This window comes from Hydra vulgaris, chromosome 12 (assembly GCF_038396675.1).
Source record: "Hydra vulgaris chromosome 12, alternate assembly HydraT2T_AEP".
NCBI lineage: Eukaryota > Metazoa > Cnidaria > Hydrozoa > Anthoathecata > Hydridae > Hydra > Hydra vulgaris.
In genome coordinates this window covers 19,532,872-19,552,500 of record NC_088931.1, presented here as the reverse complement: position 1 = coordinate 19,552,500, position 19,629 = coordinate 19,532,872, and the positions used below count along the sequence as shown (strand labels likewise).

Genomic DNA, 19,629 nt, shown 5'->3' with positions numbered 1-19,629 from the left:
TCACTGGTAGTACTGCGCTCAACTTGTTTCTCCGCGCAGTGGTCTTGTTCGTCAAGGTTTGTGTTTTGGAGTCATAGAGTTGAGAGAGGGTTATAACCACTATTAAGTAGCCTCCTCGTCTGTAGTGGCCTTCTCGGCCTTGAGGAGGTGAATAACAAAAAAATATATATATTTAATAATATTTTGTTGAATTGCTGCTTGTTCACCTTATTCCATATTACTGATAGTTTGCCATTGCTAGAATAAAGTAATCAGCAATATCTTGCATTCACTTTAGAAGTTACTGTTGGTGCATTACTACTAACCAGATTCAATTTATGAACAGCACACCTCTGATGAGCAGGCAAGACAACTGGTTCATCTTCATTTTCATCCTCAATTTTGCCTGATTTTGTTCTCGTCAGTGACTTGATATTCCAGCAACTGTTTTTCTCCATCTGATACATTGTTAGTTGGATATGCAATTGTACAGGTTCGCTGCCAAGGTCTGTTTGAGTTAAGGTCTCTGTGAATTACTGAATGTTGGAAAACATTCAGTAAATCACAGAGACCTAATCAATTCACAGAGAATTAATCAGAACTATTTTTGTAGAATCATTATTATCATCCTTGTCATTCTTGGTGTCATAATTTGTAATTGGAACTCATGAAAGGCTTTCGCGAAATTGCTATTGTTGTTGGTTACACAGTGTATCACTTTATCCACAGAAATGGTAAATTCTTTCATAATATTGGACAACAATTTAGCAATGCAATCATTGGTATGTGATCCAGAAAACAATTGACACAAGAGCAAATGATTGTTGCTTCAGGTCATCAGTAAGCACATGACCTGTGTTACCCATGAAGTTTTTCCTGTTTTTAAAACCAGTCCATGCATCAGCAATCAAACAAATAAAGCTTTTAGAATGAAAGACATCTCAAATATTTGACTTCATCTTTTTGTTTCTTCATAAATATGTCTACTCAATGTCTAATGGGAACATATGTTTATGTGTGGTGCTAGACCATGTACCATTGCTAGGAAACTTAGCTGTTGAACACATGCTATTGAACTCAAAGAATCAATAGTATACCTCAAGATCAACCTATCAGCCTCCTCCTGAGATACTGGCTTATTTTTGTCAACAGCTTCATACATTATTGCCTGCTTGAGTTTTGGACACTTCGCAATTCTATCATAAAGTGTGAAGTCATGTCTCACATTTTTCTGTTTTTCTGATTCTATGTGGCAGTGATCCATGTGTGTTTTTCTGATTCTATGTGGCAGTGATCCATTATGATAATGCAATTATGTATTATCATAAATTCATAGTACATAATTGAATTACTGTAATGAATTAACAATTTAAATTGTGATTTATCATTGTATTTAGTACACAGACTGGAAATAATCAATATTTAGTACACAGACTGGAAATAATCAATATTTAATACACAGACTGGAAATAATCAATATTTAATACACAGATTGGAAATGTATTTTTTAGATAATCATAATAGTCATAATTCTTTACTTGTTTTTGATAATTAAATATCTTATTTGTGAATTTCAATTATTATAAATAATTTGAATATTAAATTACTTAAATTACTTAATTGATATATTTGTTGAATAGCTATTCAAGCATTGCTATTCAAAAAATATATCAATTAAGTAATTTAAGTAATTTTCTTTGCTATTATAGCAAGCATAATGAAGTCTGAAAAATGATAATAGTCCTAAGTAGTACAATTTAGAATTTACCTTCATCTGATTCAGGAAACTTGTAGTTGATCCAATAGCTCCTGATAAGGGTTTCTTGCCATCAGGACAGGTTGTGCAAGTTGCTTTTATATTTCCATTAAAGGTTACAAAAATTTTTTTTTGTCAAGAAGCACATGTGGGATATCTATGCGTGGCCATGTTGAATTACTAAAATTTGGTATCTGCAATTACCATCTCTTGTTGCAGTTGATGATAATATATATGTATCATTTGTTATTACTGACATCATATTTTTAAAAATTTTTATGATAGAATAAATCAGAAATCAAAATATCAGTAAGAATTAAAAATTATTAATCTATATTTTGCCTGCCCGATTTACTGTGAATCACCCACATACATTGCCCACATACAATGGCCCACATACAATAAGTACAAAAAATACATACACCCACATACAATGGCCCACATACATTGCCTGCACGGTTTACTGTGAATAGCCCGCATCCAGTTTAGGATGTTGAATGCTGGATCTTCTTGACTCAATGCATGGGTTTTGCTTGTGTCTCTGTTTTTATGACTAGGCAACTCATTCTATTATCTCCTAATGAGGGTACAGCTCTAAAACTCAGTTTTATGGTTCTTAGGCTGGCTGGTAGTCAGTTTTCCAGAACTCTGTGATAGCTCTCAGAGAGGCTAATTCCATCAACAGCTGAAAAATATCAAAGTATTAACAGTGCTATGTTGCGCATGGATGGTGTCCCTGTTTGTACTTTTGGTGTGCATTGCTGAGGCCACATTTGGAGCCCTTTGTTACTGCTTAGGGTTTATTAGTAGTATGAGGTAATTGCTTGGGCTATTAAACGGTGTTCTGAGTACAATCTATGCTTTGAGTCAAGTTCTTCAATCTAATTTTAAAATTAATAAAGTACCAAAAACTATAAAACACAAAAAACCATCATCATCACCAAGCTCTCTAAACCTATCATTCACTAATATTCGTGGTCTTCGAAGTAACTTTTCTTCTGTTGAGTCTTATCTCTTGCAAAGTTCACCAGACCTACTTGTTCTTTGTGAGACTAATTTGAGTTTGGCTGTCTCATCTTGCGATCTTAGGGTTGATGGTTATCTTCCCTTAATTCGTAAAGACTCCAATAGTCACATGCTTGGCCTGGGCATTTACATTCGTAAGAATTCACCCATTTGTCATGAAACTAGGTTTGAATCCACAGACTATTCTTTCATGTGCTTTCGTTTAGCACCACTTCACTCTATTGCCTTTCTAGTTGTTCTAAATTGCTCTCCTTCATCTCAAGATTGCATTCTTTTTGATGTTATTTCTGATCATGTTGACCAAGGCCTCTCTCTTTATCCATCAGCCAATATAGTTGTTGTCGGTAACTTCAATGCTCACCACTCTGAATGGCTTGGGTCTAGTGTCAGTGATTCTGCAGGCATTAAAGCCCACAACTTTTGCCTTTCACAATCCCTAACTCAAATAGTCAACTTTCCAACTCGCTTTCCTGACAACCCGAATCATTTACCTTCTCTACTAGACTTATGTCTTGTTTCTGATCCTAGTCAGTGCTCAGTTTCTCGACATTCACGCTTAGGTGCTTCTGATCACAGTTAGATCTCTCTAAAACTAATATATCATTCTTCTTCATCACCTGAATCCCCCTATTATTGTACCTCTTACAACTACCTTAAAGCTGACTGGGATTCTTTCCGTGACAAATGTGCATCTTACATAACTTCATAAAATCGACAAATGCGCATCTTACATAACTTTGTGGATTCAGGCTGGCATGGAATCTTTTGTTCCCTCTCGAGGATTCCAGGTCAAACCTCACTTTCCTCCATGATTTTCCTCACACTGTGCTGCTGCGATTGCCAATCGAAACAGTTACTTCCACATTTATCAGCAAAACAATTCTCCAGGAAACAGATGTCTGTTTATTACTGCTAGAAACCATTGTAAAAAGGTTTTGTCTAACGCCGAAGCCTGCTATTCTCAGGTCATGAAATCTCATATCTCATCTCAAAATTAGGCTCTCGTGACTTCTGGAGAATCTTTAACAGTATAAATAATAAGGGCAAATCTTTAGTTTCACCTCTCTTGTATGGTTCAGACTTTGTCACCTCACCCAAAGACAAAGCTGAATTGTTTGCTAAAAACTTTTCATCAATATCATCTCTTGATTCCACTAGTTGTGTTCTACCTGATATTGGCAACAAACAGGTTGATCCATTGCTTGGCATTTATATCACTCCAGCTTCTGTATCTAAAGTGATTTCCTGCCTAAACTCTTCTACAGCTTGTGGCCCAGACAACATACCTGTTATTGTCTTGCAGAAGTGTTCTCGGTAGCTGTCATCTATACTCTCAAAACTATTCATCAAGTGCTTATCAGAGTCTTGTTTTCCAGCCTGCTGGAAAGCAGCATCTGTTATCCCTATTTCAAAAATTCTGGGGGGCGATCTGATTCGTCTAACTACTGTCCCATTAGTCTTCTTCCTATCATTAGCAAGGTTTTTGAATCTTTAATTAACAAACACTTAATTTCTCATCTTCAATAAGAATCTAATAACTTACTTTCTGACCATCAATATGGATTTCTATCTTCTCGTTCTACTGCTGATTTGCTAACAGTAATAACCGATAGGTTTTATTGTGCATTAGATAAAGGTGGAGAGGTTAAGGCCATTGCTCTTGACATTTCAAAAGCGTTTGATAAAGTTTGGCATGCTGGTCTTCTCCATAAGCTTTCTTCTTATGGTGTATTCGGCAACATCTTTAAGATCATCGAATCCTTTCTTTCCAATCGTAGCATAAAAGTTGTCCTCGATGGACAACACTCTTCTTCTTATTCTGTAACTTCAGGGGTTGCTCAAGGTTCTATCCTTGGCCCTATACTCTTTTTAATTTACATTAACGATCTTCCAGATATTCTCACATCTAAGTTGGCATTGTTTGCAGATGATACTACCATTTATTCTTGTCGTGATAACAAACTAACACCCTCTGATTCCTTGGAGGGGGCATTTGAGCTTGAAAAGGAAATCACTTCTGCTACTGCACGGGGCTCACAGTGGCTGGTGAACTTCAATACAGATAAGACTCAATTTTTCACAGCCAATCGTTATCACAATAGTTTAGATCTTCCTATATTTATGAACGGCGATGTACTCGATGAGTCATCTACTCTTCATCTTCTAGGATTAACTCTTACTTCCGATTTTTCTTGGAAACCATATATCAAATCAGTTGCAAAATTAGCATCTGCTAAGGTTGCATCTCTTTATTGAGCTCATCAATTTCTTACTTCGGATTCTATTCTTTATCTCTATAAATCTCAAATCCGGCCTTGTATGGAATACTGTTGCCATATCTGGGGCAGATTTTCTAATGATGCCCTTTCTCTTTTAGACAAGGTGCAAAAACGCATTTTAAATATAGTTGGACCTGCTCTTGCAGGCAACCTCCAACCATTATCACATCATCGTAATGTTGCTTCTCTTTCTCGTTTCTACAAATACTATAACGGGTACCGCTCTAACAAGCTAGCGTCTCTTGTGCCATTAACTAAAATTCATTCTTGTGTTACTCGCCATTCAATTAAGTCTCATCTTACTGTGACTGTTCCTAAGTGCTCCAAAAACGCTTATTCGTCTAGCTTTTTTCCTCGAACATCAGCTCTTTGGAATTCGCTTCCTTCATCATGCTTTCCTGATTCATATAATTTGCAATCCTTTAAGTCGTCCATCAATCGTTATCTTTAAAAAATTATCTTGAAGATGTTATAAGATACTTTCAATTTTAAGATACAAGATAAGATAATATCTTTGATCTTCAAGATAACAAAATTATCTCCAAGTATCTTGCACAACACTGTTATACAAGATAGTATTTTGATATTATATGTGTGTATATATATATATATATATATATATATATATATATATATATATATATATATATATATATATATATATATATATATATACATATATATATATATATATATATATATATATATATATATATATATATATATATATATATATATATATATATATATACATACATATACAGATTTAAAATTATTTCCATCTATGCTTGATTACATATAATCTATAATATGTAGTTTATGAGTGTTTTTTTTTACAAACAATATTATGTAGGAGGAAGATAAAAATGGCAAAGGTTGCAAATGGATTGTTTTATTAACAATTTTAATATTTACCTAAAAAACTCCATCTTTTTAAAAATCTTCTTTTTTAAATATTCTTTATACTCACTATAGTCTTTATTTATTTAACATCAGATGGGGTAACATGGCTACCATTGGGTAATATGGTATGTAGGCAATGTAGTATGTAGAGTGTTCCAATCTGCATACTTTTTATAGTCCAATGTTAACCTGACATATTAATATCTGTTACAAAATAACTACACCGAGAATTAATCAGAACATTGTGAGGAGTCATGCTGCTGTAAGTGGAGAACACCATGTTTTTTTCAACAATTTGCACACCTTGATCAAGGACATTCCTCCTACTAATAATCTAGTTTTGTGATTTGCAACACACTTTCTTTATTTTCATAAACATGTATTGCAATGTTTTGTTGTTTAAATTAAGTTTTTTTGTAAAGCTACCCAAAACATTTAAACTACTTAAAACTATGTAACACTGTTTGCAGAGTTATTTATAACTTTTGAAAAGTTTTCAATAGCAAAATTATATTTTATATATATTTATAACTATTTAGATGGTGTTTTCAAAAATCAAGATCACTCAGAAACAGATAATCACAGTGAAAGTCAAAACACATGGGGTCATAAAGCTGAGTTTATTTTAGCTTCAATCGGGTTAGCAGTTGGATTAGGAAATGTATGGAGATTTCCGTATCTCTGTCATAAAAATGGTGGTGGTAAATATAAATTTTTTTTAAATTGTTTAACTTTTTTCATAAAAATTTATTTGTTATTAATTATTAGTTATTTAAATAAATATTAATTTTAGTGACATTTCCAGAAATATTTGGAGGTGTGGGGGAGGGGGGTGATGTTAATACCTAAACTAAGAAAAAAAAAGCTCCTTAAATTGGCAAAAAGGCCTCTGAAGTTTAAAAAAATATATTTTTTTGATAATATTAGGGACCCACCTGATGTTGAGCAAACCCATAAAATGTTTTTTATTCAAAATTTTTATATAATATACTTATAATAGTATATGTATGATCAATTATACATGGGTCATTTCATGCCAAATGAAGTAAATTTTTATAGGGATTCTCATGGATCATTTTAGACTTTTTTGAAACCTTTTGATTTTGTGTATATATATAAGGAGTGCATGTTTTAATAATTTTAGATCAATATCTAATATGGTTCTTGAGAAAACGATTATTAAGTAATGGTCTGTTTTGCATAAAATTTCTCATCATTTTAGCAGCTAGTAACTTTTAAATAAATTAGTTTTATACTTTAATTATTTTAAGAAAGCAAGAATATTTTTGTTTTGGAATTGAAAATTAAAGAGCTTTATCTTAAAAACTAGATTAAAAATTATTACAAATCAAAGTGCCTGTTGATCTAAGCGTGGTGGATGAACATTTTTTTAAAACTCTATTGATTGAGTACTGATTCAAAAATTACAAGTCATCAATGTGGGTGGGATCAAGATTTTTTAAAAATTGATTACTGATGCAAAACATGTTACCCAAGATCGCCCTTTTTTTTCCCTCAAGATTTCTTATATGCATCAATCAAAGAGTGTTTATTAATAAAAATCAAAAAATTAATGGACACTTATTTATAATCCTAAAAGGTAGTCTCTCAAAGTCAGGTAAATTTTCTATAAAAACTTTTTTTTTTAATGAAAAAAAAAGTTTGTTTATTGAATTTTTAGATACTGTATAAAAATTATTATTGTTTTTAGAAAAAATAATAGCAAGTAAGCTCTCTCCTTATTGTATTAGTAAAGTGTTAAATGAACAGTTCTATTTTATTAAATTTAGCAAGTCTAAAAATAGTAAATTTTTAAAGAACTGTCTAAACTAAACAAAGAGTTTCTTTCCTTGAGAAGCAAAGTAAGTCCCATAGGAGTTTTTTATAATTATAATTAGAAAGATTACTTGTTTAGGTACAAGAATGAACATCAAAGGTATTTTTGTAATCCTCACAGATGAGTTTTTTCCGGGAATTCCCAGAATTCTGGAAATTCGCTTGAAACTCCTGGAATTCCGGAAATTCACTTAAAACTCCTTTAGTTTTTCAGAAATTTCTGGATGTTTTTTGTTGTTAATTTGAAAAAAATTATATAAAATTTTAAATACGACAACATTTGCATTTAAATAAATATGTTTTCTACAATTGAAATTTTCACGAGATCAATTTTCATAACAATTTTTTTTCTTTTTTTTTTCTTTTTAGTTCATTCAAATTAACTTTTTTGAATATTAGAAATTTATTTTGTAAAAAGTTAAATAATCTAAATTCCATTTTAAAAGTTTACAAAAGTTTAAAAAATTTAAAAAATGGAAATCCATCAGAAAAAAAGAAAAGTCAAAGAATGTTTCTATAATATAAATTCAATGCTGAAAAAAAAGATCGCCTCACATGAACGGCGCAAAACAGTTAAAGAATCTATTATTGATCATGCAATAAAGTGCGGTAAAAGAAAAGCTGACGAATGTTTTGCAGCAGAAAGTTATAAGAATAAAAAGTATTTATTTCTGAACCATTGTCTGACATTTTATATTTAAAAAGTAAATAAATTCTTACGCTTTGCAGATTGTTTACAAATTATAAAACTGAGATATTATGTTTGATTTTAGAGAATTTTTGAGGAACATAATTATTCGGTAGTGTTAAGTTACTTTTTTATCCCTTTACCAATGTTCCAAAATTTACTCACATATCGTCAATTTCATAAGCAAGAGGTTCCATGTTCGGTTCCCACCACATCCCTGGTAGTACTGCGCTTAACTTGTTTTTCCGCGCAGCAGCCTTGTTCATCAAGGTTCGTATTTCGGAGTTATAGAGTTGAGAGAGGGTTATAACCACAAGTAGCTTCCTCATCTGTAGTGGCCTTCTCGGCCTTGGGGAGGTGAATTATAAAAAAATAATAAATAATTTTCTGGGATTTTCCGGATTTTTTATTAAAATAATTTTCCAGGATTTTCATTAAGTCCAAAACTCATCTATGAATCCTTTAAATAAGCACGCAAGAAAAGTGAAAAGTAAGTTTTAAGTTTTTTTTGGTAGGTGGTCCTTCTGGTCTGCATGCATTTTATTTTTGTCAGTGCCATCAAAATGTAAAGCTTCTTATACAAAAAACTCCAGAAATAGCTGATTACAAAAGCTTATTGAAATTAATGGTTTGTAGCATTGGAAATAAAAATTGTATGCAGCATAGCTGTAATAAATGTCCTCGAAAAGAGATTTTAGCTGATTACATTGGCAATTTTTTTTTGATGATGATGGAATTAGTGAAGTTAACTTTTATTAGTAGTAAAAATCAAAGCTCCAATGTACTTTAGCCCCAGCAACTTTACCTTAAGATGATTTTATTGAAATTGTTTATAAACAGTTTACAGCAATTTACAAGAGCATCATTTTATATCAAAAAGCCAAGCCAACTACATCCAACATTTAAAAACTAATTTAAAAAAAAAAATTTAGTACTCCCAGACTTTGCAGAAAATTATAATTTTTAATGACAGGATGCAATGCAAGGTTTCTACTGGAATAACAGCTAGGAAACTTTGCACCCCTTGTTGCTTATTTTCTAAAAAATAAAAAAACTTGATAGAGAAGGCTACTGTGTTATATCAGATCATCTGAAACATGGAACAGATGCTGTTCATTCCTTTATCAATAATGCTATTGATAAACTCAAACAATTACATTATTTGAACATAATATCTATTTTAGTGATGGAGGTCAATCACAATATAAAAATATTATCAAGTTATGACTATCATAAACAAGTTATGCTACCATAACAACCGTAAACAAGATTTCAACATTACTACAGATTGGCACTTTATTGCAAAATCGCATGGTAAGTCCTTGTAATGGAGAATGACCATTTCAGATAAAATCTGAATGGTCCATAAAGCACTTTTACTCCACCTGACATGGAATGAGCCATAAATAAAATGTTATTTATATTATTTTCATAAAATCAAATTAATTTTCCTCACGTTAATTGTTTAATTCAAATACTCAATTACTTTTTTTTTAATAACTTAGCTAATTAAAATTTTTGTAACAGTTTTTTGTTTAAGTTTTATTTGCTAATTAAAACAATAATCACTCAACCTAATTAAAACAATAGTTAAACAAAAACTAAATTATAATAAAATTTGTAAGTAATATGCATAAAAGGTAAGTTAATATGCTCATTATTATGCATATTAACTTACAAGTTTAATTACAAATAATATAATGTAGTACTTCCTAAGTTAGTATAAATTTATACTTATAATTTATTAGTTTTGTTCTACGCAATACCTAGAACAAAGCTATACAAAAACACATATTTAATGACTAGTTCAAAAAAAAGTGTTTGTCACAACATTTTTTAGATATTATGTTGTATTTATTTGTTATTAAAGAGAAAGAAATTTTAATGTTAAATTTGATATCATTAAAGCCAATGCTAAGTAGAAAACAAAAATCGTTGATAAATTTAATTACTTATATATACTTATGTTCATAATGAAAATGATTAAAAAAAAAATTTACTTTTTTTTAGGAGCTTTTCTGATTCCATATTTTATAATGATGCTAATTGAAGGAATTCCTTTATTTTACATTGAGTTTGCAATTGGTCAACGTTTTAGACAAAGTGCTGTGGGTTGCTGGAAAAAGATTCACCCTGCTCTCATGGGAATAGGCATATCTAGTATTGTTGCTTCATTTCTTTTATGCATATATTATATTGTAGTTATTACATGGTGCTTTTATTACTTCTTTGTTTCATTAACATCAAAACTTCCATGGCGATTAGAAAACTGTCCTCGGTAAGACTTTATTATATATATATTTTTTTGACTAGTTAAACAATAATTATTGTTATGTTTGTTCAGAGATGTAAAGTCTCAAAAAGAATTCTGATTTTAAATTTTTATTTTTTCTTGGTCTCTGCTCTAAAAATGTTAAGTGACTGATGCTTTGTCATAAGGAAAAATTTATGACATTTAATGACTTGGAACCTATTGTTTTTTAGCCCATAGTCCTAAAGTCCCTTACCGCAATTATACATTAGAATTTTGGTTTCAAAATTAATTGTTATTTTACACTGTGTTAGTCATTGTTAACATACATATTTTAATAATTCATTACCATTTTTCTATTTTAAACTACAATTGCATTGTAAAATTAAATAAAAACAGACATTCGCAGAAATGAAAATAAAAAGAACTGAGTATTTTATGTTTACACTGTTTTTTTAATGTGTAATTTGTTAACGTGTAGTTTAAGATGTAATTTGTCAATATGTAGTTTCATAAATTTTACCTTTTTATTGAATATTTTTATATTAAATTTTTACTTTTTGTATGTTTACTGTTGGATGTTAACATTGTAAAAGTTAGCGTTTATTGTGAGGTAAAACTAGGTAAAAAAATAAGAACTAGGTTTAAAAAAAAAGGTTTAGTATAAATTAAATTACTTTTTTGTCATTGTTTGTTATTTTATTATATATTTTTTACATTTAAGGTATCTAGAATACAAAAACATATCCATTCTTTGTGCTGCAAACAAAACAGATTATTGCTTACTCAAGGATAACTTTCCTGATTGTTGTGTGCATGATCCACCATTGCATTATTTTTACAATAAAGCATTAAATATTTCTCCTTCAATAAATGATCTTGGCAATGGAATTCAATGGAAGTTGTTTGGATGTCTGGTGCTTTCTTGGGTTATTGTATATGTTAGTATTGTTAAAGGAATTGTTTCTAGTGGAAAGGTAACTGTTGTAATTTGGTTTTTGGTTAAAATTTGTAGGGATGAGAGTAAACATTAGATATAATTAAATTAAAATTAGTTGACAAACTCTTTAGTTCTTTTAGTAAAATTAGTTGACTAATTAAAGTTAGTCGACTAAAATTGTTTTATTATTTAATGTTTTTTTAATTATTACATAAAGGTTTTAAAATATTTTTAGTTAGACCAAAAAGTTAATCGACTAAGTTTAGTTGAACTAAAAAACCATAACTAAAATTAGTCGACTAATTTTAGTTATGGTTTTTTTAGTTTAGTTACAATTTTTAGTAAAACACAAAGTTTGTTTTACTTTATCCATTATGTTTTTTAGAACTTTTCCTTGAGTCTTGAAAAATTAATTTTTATATATTAAATATATAGCTTGTAGTGGTTATTAAAAATTTGAATATCATTAAAATATATTTATATAAATTTATACAAAATAATTTGTTTAAATTTAAATCGACTAGAATTAAAGACAGGAAAATATATAAGGCTCCAGGGTTTAGAGTCTAATGTTTATTAGACTCATGAGCCCTTAGAGCCCATGTAGTATTTCTCCATGCAATATATGTTCTTTGAAGTGTAGCTAAAAAAATGTTCAAAGTTTTTTGAACTCCATTGAAAAAAAGGTTTAAAGTTTATTTTTGAAAATGCATATAAGTAATACAAAGTCGTTATCATATATGTAACTTGGAAATCCAGGTTTAAAATATAGATTCTATGGCTATTTCTAAGCGTTTTTGAAACTACAGGACAGAATGCAGGCTAAAATAATGAATCTTTAGATAGATCTTTTTTGGAACTGAAAACATATTACAGTGATTCACATTACTAAAAATTGAAATTTAGTACTGTCATAAGAGCCTTGAATTTTTGGTTTGATGTTGTCTAAGAAATGATATTGTCTGAGAAATGATGCTGTCTGAGAAATAACGTTATTTGAGAAATGATGCTTTCTGAGAAATGATGTTGTCTTATAAATGATGTTGTCTGAGAAATGATATTGTCTGAGAAATAATGTTGTCTGAGAAATGATGTTGTCTGAAAAATGATGTTGTCTGAGAAATGATGTTGTTTGAGAAATAATGTTGTCTGAGAAATGATGTTGTTTGAGAAATGATGCTTTCTGAGAAATGATGCTTTCTAAGAAATGATGCTTTCTGAGAAATGATGTTGTCTGAGAATTTTTTTAAGCTATTTGTACATTTGTGATTTAGTTGCTGTTTATAAGATATTTTTTTGTTTATTTTGAACTTAAATATCTTGTTTTTATAATAAAAAGGAACAAAAAGAATTTCAAGATAAGTTTACGTAAATCCAATCCATAAATATCATTTTAAAAGATGAGTTTGCATAAATCCAACAAATAAAGATGATTTCAAAGGATAAGTTTACATAAATTCAATCCATAAAGATTATTTTAAAAGATGTGTTTACATAAATTCAACAAATAAAGATGATTTTAAAGGATAAGTTTACATAAATGCAATCTGTAATAGGGTTAATAACAGCTTGAAAAATATTAAATTAAATTGTTTTTTTTATACAAATTTTTAATTTGAAAAAAAACATTACAATTAAGCATTGTTTAGTTTTTTTTATGAGGTAGAAAAGAGCTATGTCCTGCATGTATCTCTCTGGTGAACTAGACAAGATTTTTGCCTTAAAAAGATTGTTATGATTCACCAAAGAGATACATGCAATATATAGCTCTTGTCTAGCTCATAAAAATATTATGGTTCACCAAAGAAATACATGCAGAATATAAATCCTGCATGTATTTCTTTAGTGAACTGTAACAATATATTTTTAGGGCAGGGCTTTGTGCCTACAGGCATGATATTGTTTTATGGTAGGAAAGAAAATGATTAACAGAAAGATGCAGTGAAATGTCAGGTTTAGAAAGTTCATACTACTTTAGCTTAAGTTAATGTTTTCTTACAGACTAATGTTCATAAACAAAATATTTCATGAGTGGTGTAGACACAGGTTTGGAAAAGTAAGAAAAATTTAAAAGTTAATTGCTCAGGAAGATATTCAGGGGTGCTTGAAAGTAAAGGAGAGAATTTAAGTAAGATGTCTAGAGAATTAAGTTAAATGTCTAGAGAGTCTGACCTGGTCATATCATATTTTACATCAAACAATTCTGATCTGGCTGAATCTGAAGAAGAGCTTATCCCATGACAATTTAGAAATTTTTTAAATCACTGCAAGAGAGAATTAAGTTGACATTTTCACTTGTTTAGATCAATACCTTATTTCATCAAAACTTGCATATTTTTTAAACATCTCTTCCAACAAGACTGCAAGCAACCACTATTTGGGGGCTTAATTAAATGATGAGTAATACGAGAATGAGTTTTAGTAGATGGCACAAGAGACGCTAGCTCTTAAAAGCAGTGCCCGTTATAGTATTTATAGGAAAGAGAAAGAGAAGCAACATTACGACAATGTGATAATGGTTTGACGTTGGCTGCAAGAGCAGGTCCAACTATGTTTACAATGCCTTTTTGCACCTTGTCTAAAATAGAAAGGCTGTCATTCGAAGATCCGCCATAGATATGGCATTTGCCATGGATTGGATAAATGTAAACAGTTTAACTAGTATTGAAAAAGCTGAATGTATAAACAATTTTGTTGATTAATTAAAATTTTTAAGATTGATTTACCTGCTCTAACTTTAATGATGCTCTAATCAACGATCTCAGGTTATATCAATTATGACACTGAAAGCAATTATTGTTTGTGGTATTTGAGGAAGGAAATTATTCATTTCATCTCTTCAAATAAAATGTGGAAATAAAATTTTTCAGGGTTTGCTTAAGTAAAGAATCTATACATCACAACTCTTGATTCTTTTGTCAAATTTTTTTCTTGTTTCATCTTTGATGCATTGCAGTTAAATACTTGCAGAAGATGAGGAAAACTAACCTAAAGTCAAATTATCAGACCACAGCAAAACTGTGAAGACAAAATAAGTATCAAATAGTTGTGCAAAGCCAGACACTGTCCTTGCTACAATCCTCAACTCTTCTCTTACAAAACACAACAAGCAGAAACAGTTTTTGTGATGGTTTTCAAACTACAGTTTAACTCTTGTAATTCGAATATAATTCCAAAGATAATTTAAATGGAACAAATTCTTCTGTCTCCTCATTCAGGATTCAACTCCAATAATTGGAAAACTTAAATAATTAAATAATTTGAACTTATTTTGAGACTACTAGGAGATTTACAATTACATGAGTTCAACTCTATTGAAAACCATCACAAACACTTTGTGAACCTAAGAAGCACTTTTTAAGGATTCAAAATACAGTTTTAACTAGAAATGTAAAGTTTAACTGTCTGATTGTCTTGACTTGTCTCCTTGACTTTATTCCTTTAAAATTTGTTGTTGTTTATAACCATTCTAAAAGAAACAGTTAAATCCAAATGTGCTTGAATTTTAATATATTCAGTTTTTTTGAAACACCCTAATATATATAAAATCTATATATATAAAATTTATATATTTTATATATCATAATATTCATTTTTATACTATTACAAATAGATATTAGGCAATAAAAAGCTGATTATGATTTTCTATTGGAGTATAATTTAAATTATTGCTTACGCATAAATTAATTATAACATTTTTGTTTTCTAATTAGGTTGTCTACTTTACTTCATTGTTTCCTTATGTCATTCTGGTGATACTTTTTTTTGTTGGTGTAACACTTGAAGGAGCAAGCAATGGAGTTAAAAAATTTTTTACACCTGATGTATGTTTTTCTTGTTTAATAATTTCTCCAATAATCAGTTTTACTTCTTGATAGATGCATTTATATTTTTATGTAAGAAAATAGGGAATGAGTAAAACATAATAAATAAATAATAAAACTAAAACTAAATAAATAAAACATAAAACTAGACATAGTGAGTAACAAGACACGTTGGATATTATTAAGGAATAGTGGATGTAAGTAGACAGTATATTGGATTTTAGTAATCATCAGAAAGACCTATTTGATGTACAATTTACTTTTTTTTTAAGCACTGATGTTGTATTTAATTTTTTATTTATTTTAGTTTTCCAAGTTAAAAGATCCATCAATTTGGTTGGATGCTGCCACTCAAATGTTTTTTACTCTTAGTTTAGGGTTTGGTGCATTAGTCTCATTTGCAAGTTATATGCCAATAAAAAATAACTGTGTCCGTGATGCTTATGTGGTTGTGCTCATCAATTGCGGGACATCAGTATTTGCTGGAATAGTTGTTTTTTCTATTTTAGGACATAGAGAATTTATAACTGGTTCAAATGGGGTATTTTGCAAACTTTAGAATCATTTTTCTTTAAAAAATTATTAATATGGAAATTTTTTTGTGCATTTTTAGAATATGCCTTATATGTTTATAAAAAAAACTTTTTTTTTTCAGATGAATGGTGGACCAGGGTTAGCCTTTATAACTTTTTGTGATGCTTTTTTACAAATGGATGCCTCACCTTTATGGGCTGTGTTATTCTTCTTTATGTTGATTTTGTTGGGTATAGACTCAGAGTTTGGAACACTAGAAGGAGCAATTGCTCCCTTTTATGACATGAAGTGGGTAAAAATGAGAAGAGACGTTTTTATAGGTTGCGAACATTTTTTAAAGAGAGATATATTCGCACTTGCCAAATCTCTCTCTCTCTGATATATATATATATATATATATATATATATATATATATATATATATATATATATATATATATATATATATATATATATATATATATATATATATATATATATAAATGATAAACTTTTTATATTTATAGGAGTTGTTGTTTTATGTTTGTTACTCTGTGGTATTGGACTTATATCTTCAAGTGGATTTTATGCCTTTCAGATATTTGACGATTATGCTGTCTCTTTAGGACTTCTTTTTATAGGATTTTGTCAAGTAGTTTCAATATCTTGGGTATATGGAAATGATAAGTAGGTTGATTCATTTAAAAAGAAATAGTTTCAATCAGTATTCTACAGGTTTGTGAGGCTTTTATAAATATTTTTTTTCTACATATGTTTGAAAAAATATTTAGGTTTGCAGTTGATATAGAGTTCATGACTGGAAAACGTCCTTATTTGTTCTGGATGATTTGCTGGAAGTATATTTCTCCTTTAGCAATTGCGATCATTTTTGTTGCTAACTGTCATCGTCTTGTCATCCATGGTCCACAGTACTCTGTATATGTTGGGTGTATTCAACAATTAGTAAGTTCGGCTATAGGCTCGGTTATTCTTAGGCTCCCTTTTATTGAGGGTAAAGTATTTCAGTTTTCTTTAAAATCAAACTTTTTCTTTGTTTAGTTAGATGTTTCTTCGTTGGGAAAAGGTGTAGCTGGCTCGATTAAGGAATTTATGTACCCTGCTTGGGCAAAGTTTATTATTATTATTTTTATTATCTCACCGATAGTGCCAATTATATTGTGGATATTTAAAGACTTTTTGTTAAGTCCAAAGATATGGTTAAAAAATATTTATACCAAGTTAACTAATATTCGTGAGTACCATCCTGATCCAGTACGAATAGCTTCCAGTTGTTGCTGATAATAATAAAGTTGTTGAAAACGCAACAAAAATACAAAAAAAAAAAAAAATGATAATATTTATAACTTTTTGATAAATGATAATATTTATAATATTTATAATTTTTTTTATATTTAGGATTTAATGAACGGATTTTGATAAGTTTTTTAATTTTTTTTACTATTTATGATGTTAATAATATTTAGGATATTTATGGACTTTTTATATTATTTTTCAAATATTCATTTTATAAACTTTCATATTAGTTTTAGTTTATGTTTAATATTTTTATTTATTATTTGTTTTATGATGGTTTTAATGTGCTTTTAGTATTTATTTTGCGGATTTTTATACTCATGGTTGTAATTAAACTTATATTGTACAATAATGTTTGTAAAAATTATTAGACATAAATTTGTTATTTAAATATTAAGGGACAGATTAAAAAGTTTTTTTTATATATGAGCCTTGAAACTTCTGTAATGGAAAACACGATATGTTCTTATGTGACACAGGCCCGCTTTGTTGTGCCTGGGGTCAATTTTTGATTGGTGCCCCAAATTTTGAATTCCTGGGTATATTGAATATATTAATACATCTCAAAAGACAAAGGAAATGTTTTTGTTTAAAAATTTAAACAAAAACATTTCCTTTGTCTTTTGAGATGAATCAATTGTTTCTTATCTTCTGAAGTAGCTTATAAAGAGCAACATTAAATAGGTTAACCTCAAAACCCTTTAATTCGTCTTCGTTGAAGTGGGCTGGGTTCATCTACTCGTCTTGTGTTTTCCTTTCCTTGTCCTCTTATCAAAATCTGAAAACCGAAACGAAGCTAATCCAGATGCTTTCAGTTTTGCTTCTTAGAAGATTTGATGCCAAAAAGAACGCACTCGATCAAGATTATCAATTAGAGTCTTTAAAAATTTTGTCTTGTCGTCCAAACAAAAACTTTCTGATTAGAGAAAGAGGCGGACATCGTTGACACGTATGAGAATCTTGAATCAGAAAGAAGTCAAGACAATCAATTCAAATGATTGAATCTACTTGTTGAGTGTCTTAACTAAAGTCAGTCGATGATCTTCTAAACTAAGTTCTTAAAGAAATTTCAATAATTTAAGTATTTCTTTTGGTCGTTTTGACAATGGCCGCACAGTCTCTGCGCGCGCACTCTATCTTGTTTAAAACGTTTGGTGAAGGGACAGCCCAGTTGCCTCCGTCAAAATTTTCCAGTGCATGGGGCTACTACTTAAAAAGTTATGCAGCAATTGGATGCTGCCCAAATTATTTTTTACTACAGTAGAGGACTCTGCAGAATAAATGCCAGCTAGATTGAGACTATGCACACTATAAGGCATGTACAAAGCTTAAGGATTTTTCTCGAAAATGATGGCCTGCATTCCTTTATATACACCGGACATCTTAGCCTCGTTATCATTGCCCTGCCTCTACAGTTTTTTAAATTTCAATTCAACTTCGTCCAAAACGTCTTTAATCAGCTTCGCAATGCCAGAACCCCCCTTCCTCCCTTTTTTTTTTCCCCTCCATATTTTCTACTTTTAGAAAACGCTCTTTTATTATCCATTGGTTGTCAGATCCTAGGCTGACAAATTGATAAAAAATAGTGATTTTTTTCGTATGAGACGCATCTGGAGTACTATCAATAAAAAATGCGGAAAAACAAATGACTGTGTGAATCTCTACGACAATAGCAGCAAAAACATTTCTCCACCTGCCATAATGAACTAATTTTGAGTTCTCCAGCTCAAATATTGCGCTTGCATCCTAGTTCCTTGTTTTTGGTGTCAAGAAACTTCTTCTAGATGTAATTGAAGTATCTTATTATGTTTCCCAAAAAGCTCAAGGGTGGCTAAAAAATTACCATTATCATCCTCGTCCAGGATGTCTGATGAACCTATTTAAATATGAGTATAGTATTGAAATAAAGATTACTTCAAGTATAATATTCCTAGCAACATTAAAATTATTTTAAGAATATAAACTGTAAACACACCTCGAATACTTTTCTAACTAAATAATGAGTGACGTCCAAGACGCGGTTCATATTTAATTCCGTTTAGATTTCTTATTGACTTTTTAAGTTCTGAATCGATCCTGGTCTGATATTTTAAAGTTTCAAAAGCTGCTTTTCAGAAGATGTAGTGAATTCTGTGTTGACCATTAGTCTGGTGGCTTTTAATCTTTTCTCCTAGTTTTTGCAAATTATCTTTTATTCCGCTATTTCAAACGAAGAGAAAAGACTGAAATTCACGGCCAAAATTATGCTTTTGTGCAAAAATAGAACAGGGAAAACAAGCAAAAGCTTTGGCAGTTTCTCTTCAGATAACACAGTCTCAGA

General features: G+C 30.0%; 1 protein-coding gene across 2 annotated transcripts in view; it reads left to right on the top strand.

The window, feature by feature from the left end:
- LOC100207275 (sodium- and chloride-dependent transporter XTRP3) overlaps positions 1-17,431 on the top strand; it is a 20,823-nt gene extending 3,392 nt beyond the window's left edge. For both annotated transcript variants that reach the window (XM_065812462.1, XM_065812463.1), the window contains 9 exons: positions 6,483-6,644; positions 10,478-10,745; positions 11,443-11,695; positions 15,372-15,482; positions 15,790-16,023; positions 16,138-16,336; positions 16,523-16,682; positions 16,787-16,958; positions 17,055-17,431. In XM_065812462.1, the coding sequence (XP_065668534.1) occupies positions 6,483-6,644; positions 10,478-10,745; positions 11,443-11,695; positions 15,372-15,482; positions 15,790-16,023; positions 16,138-16,336; positions 16,523-16,682; positions 16,787-16,958; positions 17,055-17,294 (1,799 nt within the window). In that variant the 3' untranslated portion in view covers positions 17,295-17,431. The remainder of the gene's footprint in view (positions 1-6,482; positions 6,645-10,477; positions 10,746-11,442; positions 11,696-15,371; positions 15,483-15,789; positions 16,024-16,137; positions 16,337-16,522; positions 16,683-16,786; positions 16,959-17,054) is intronic.
- The last annotated feature ends 2,198 nt before the right edge of the window (positions 17,432-19,629 follow it).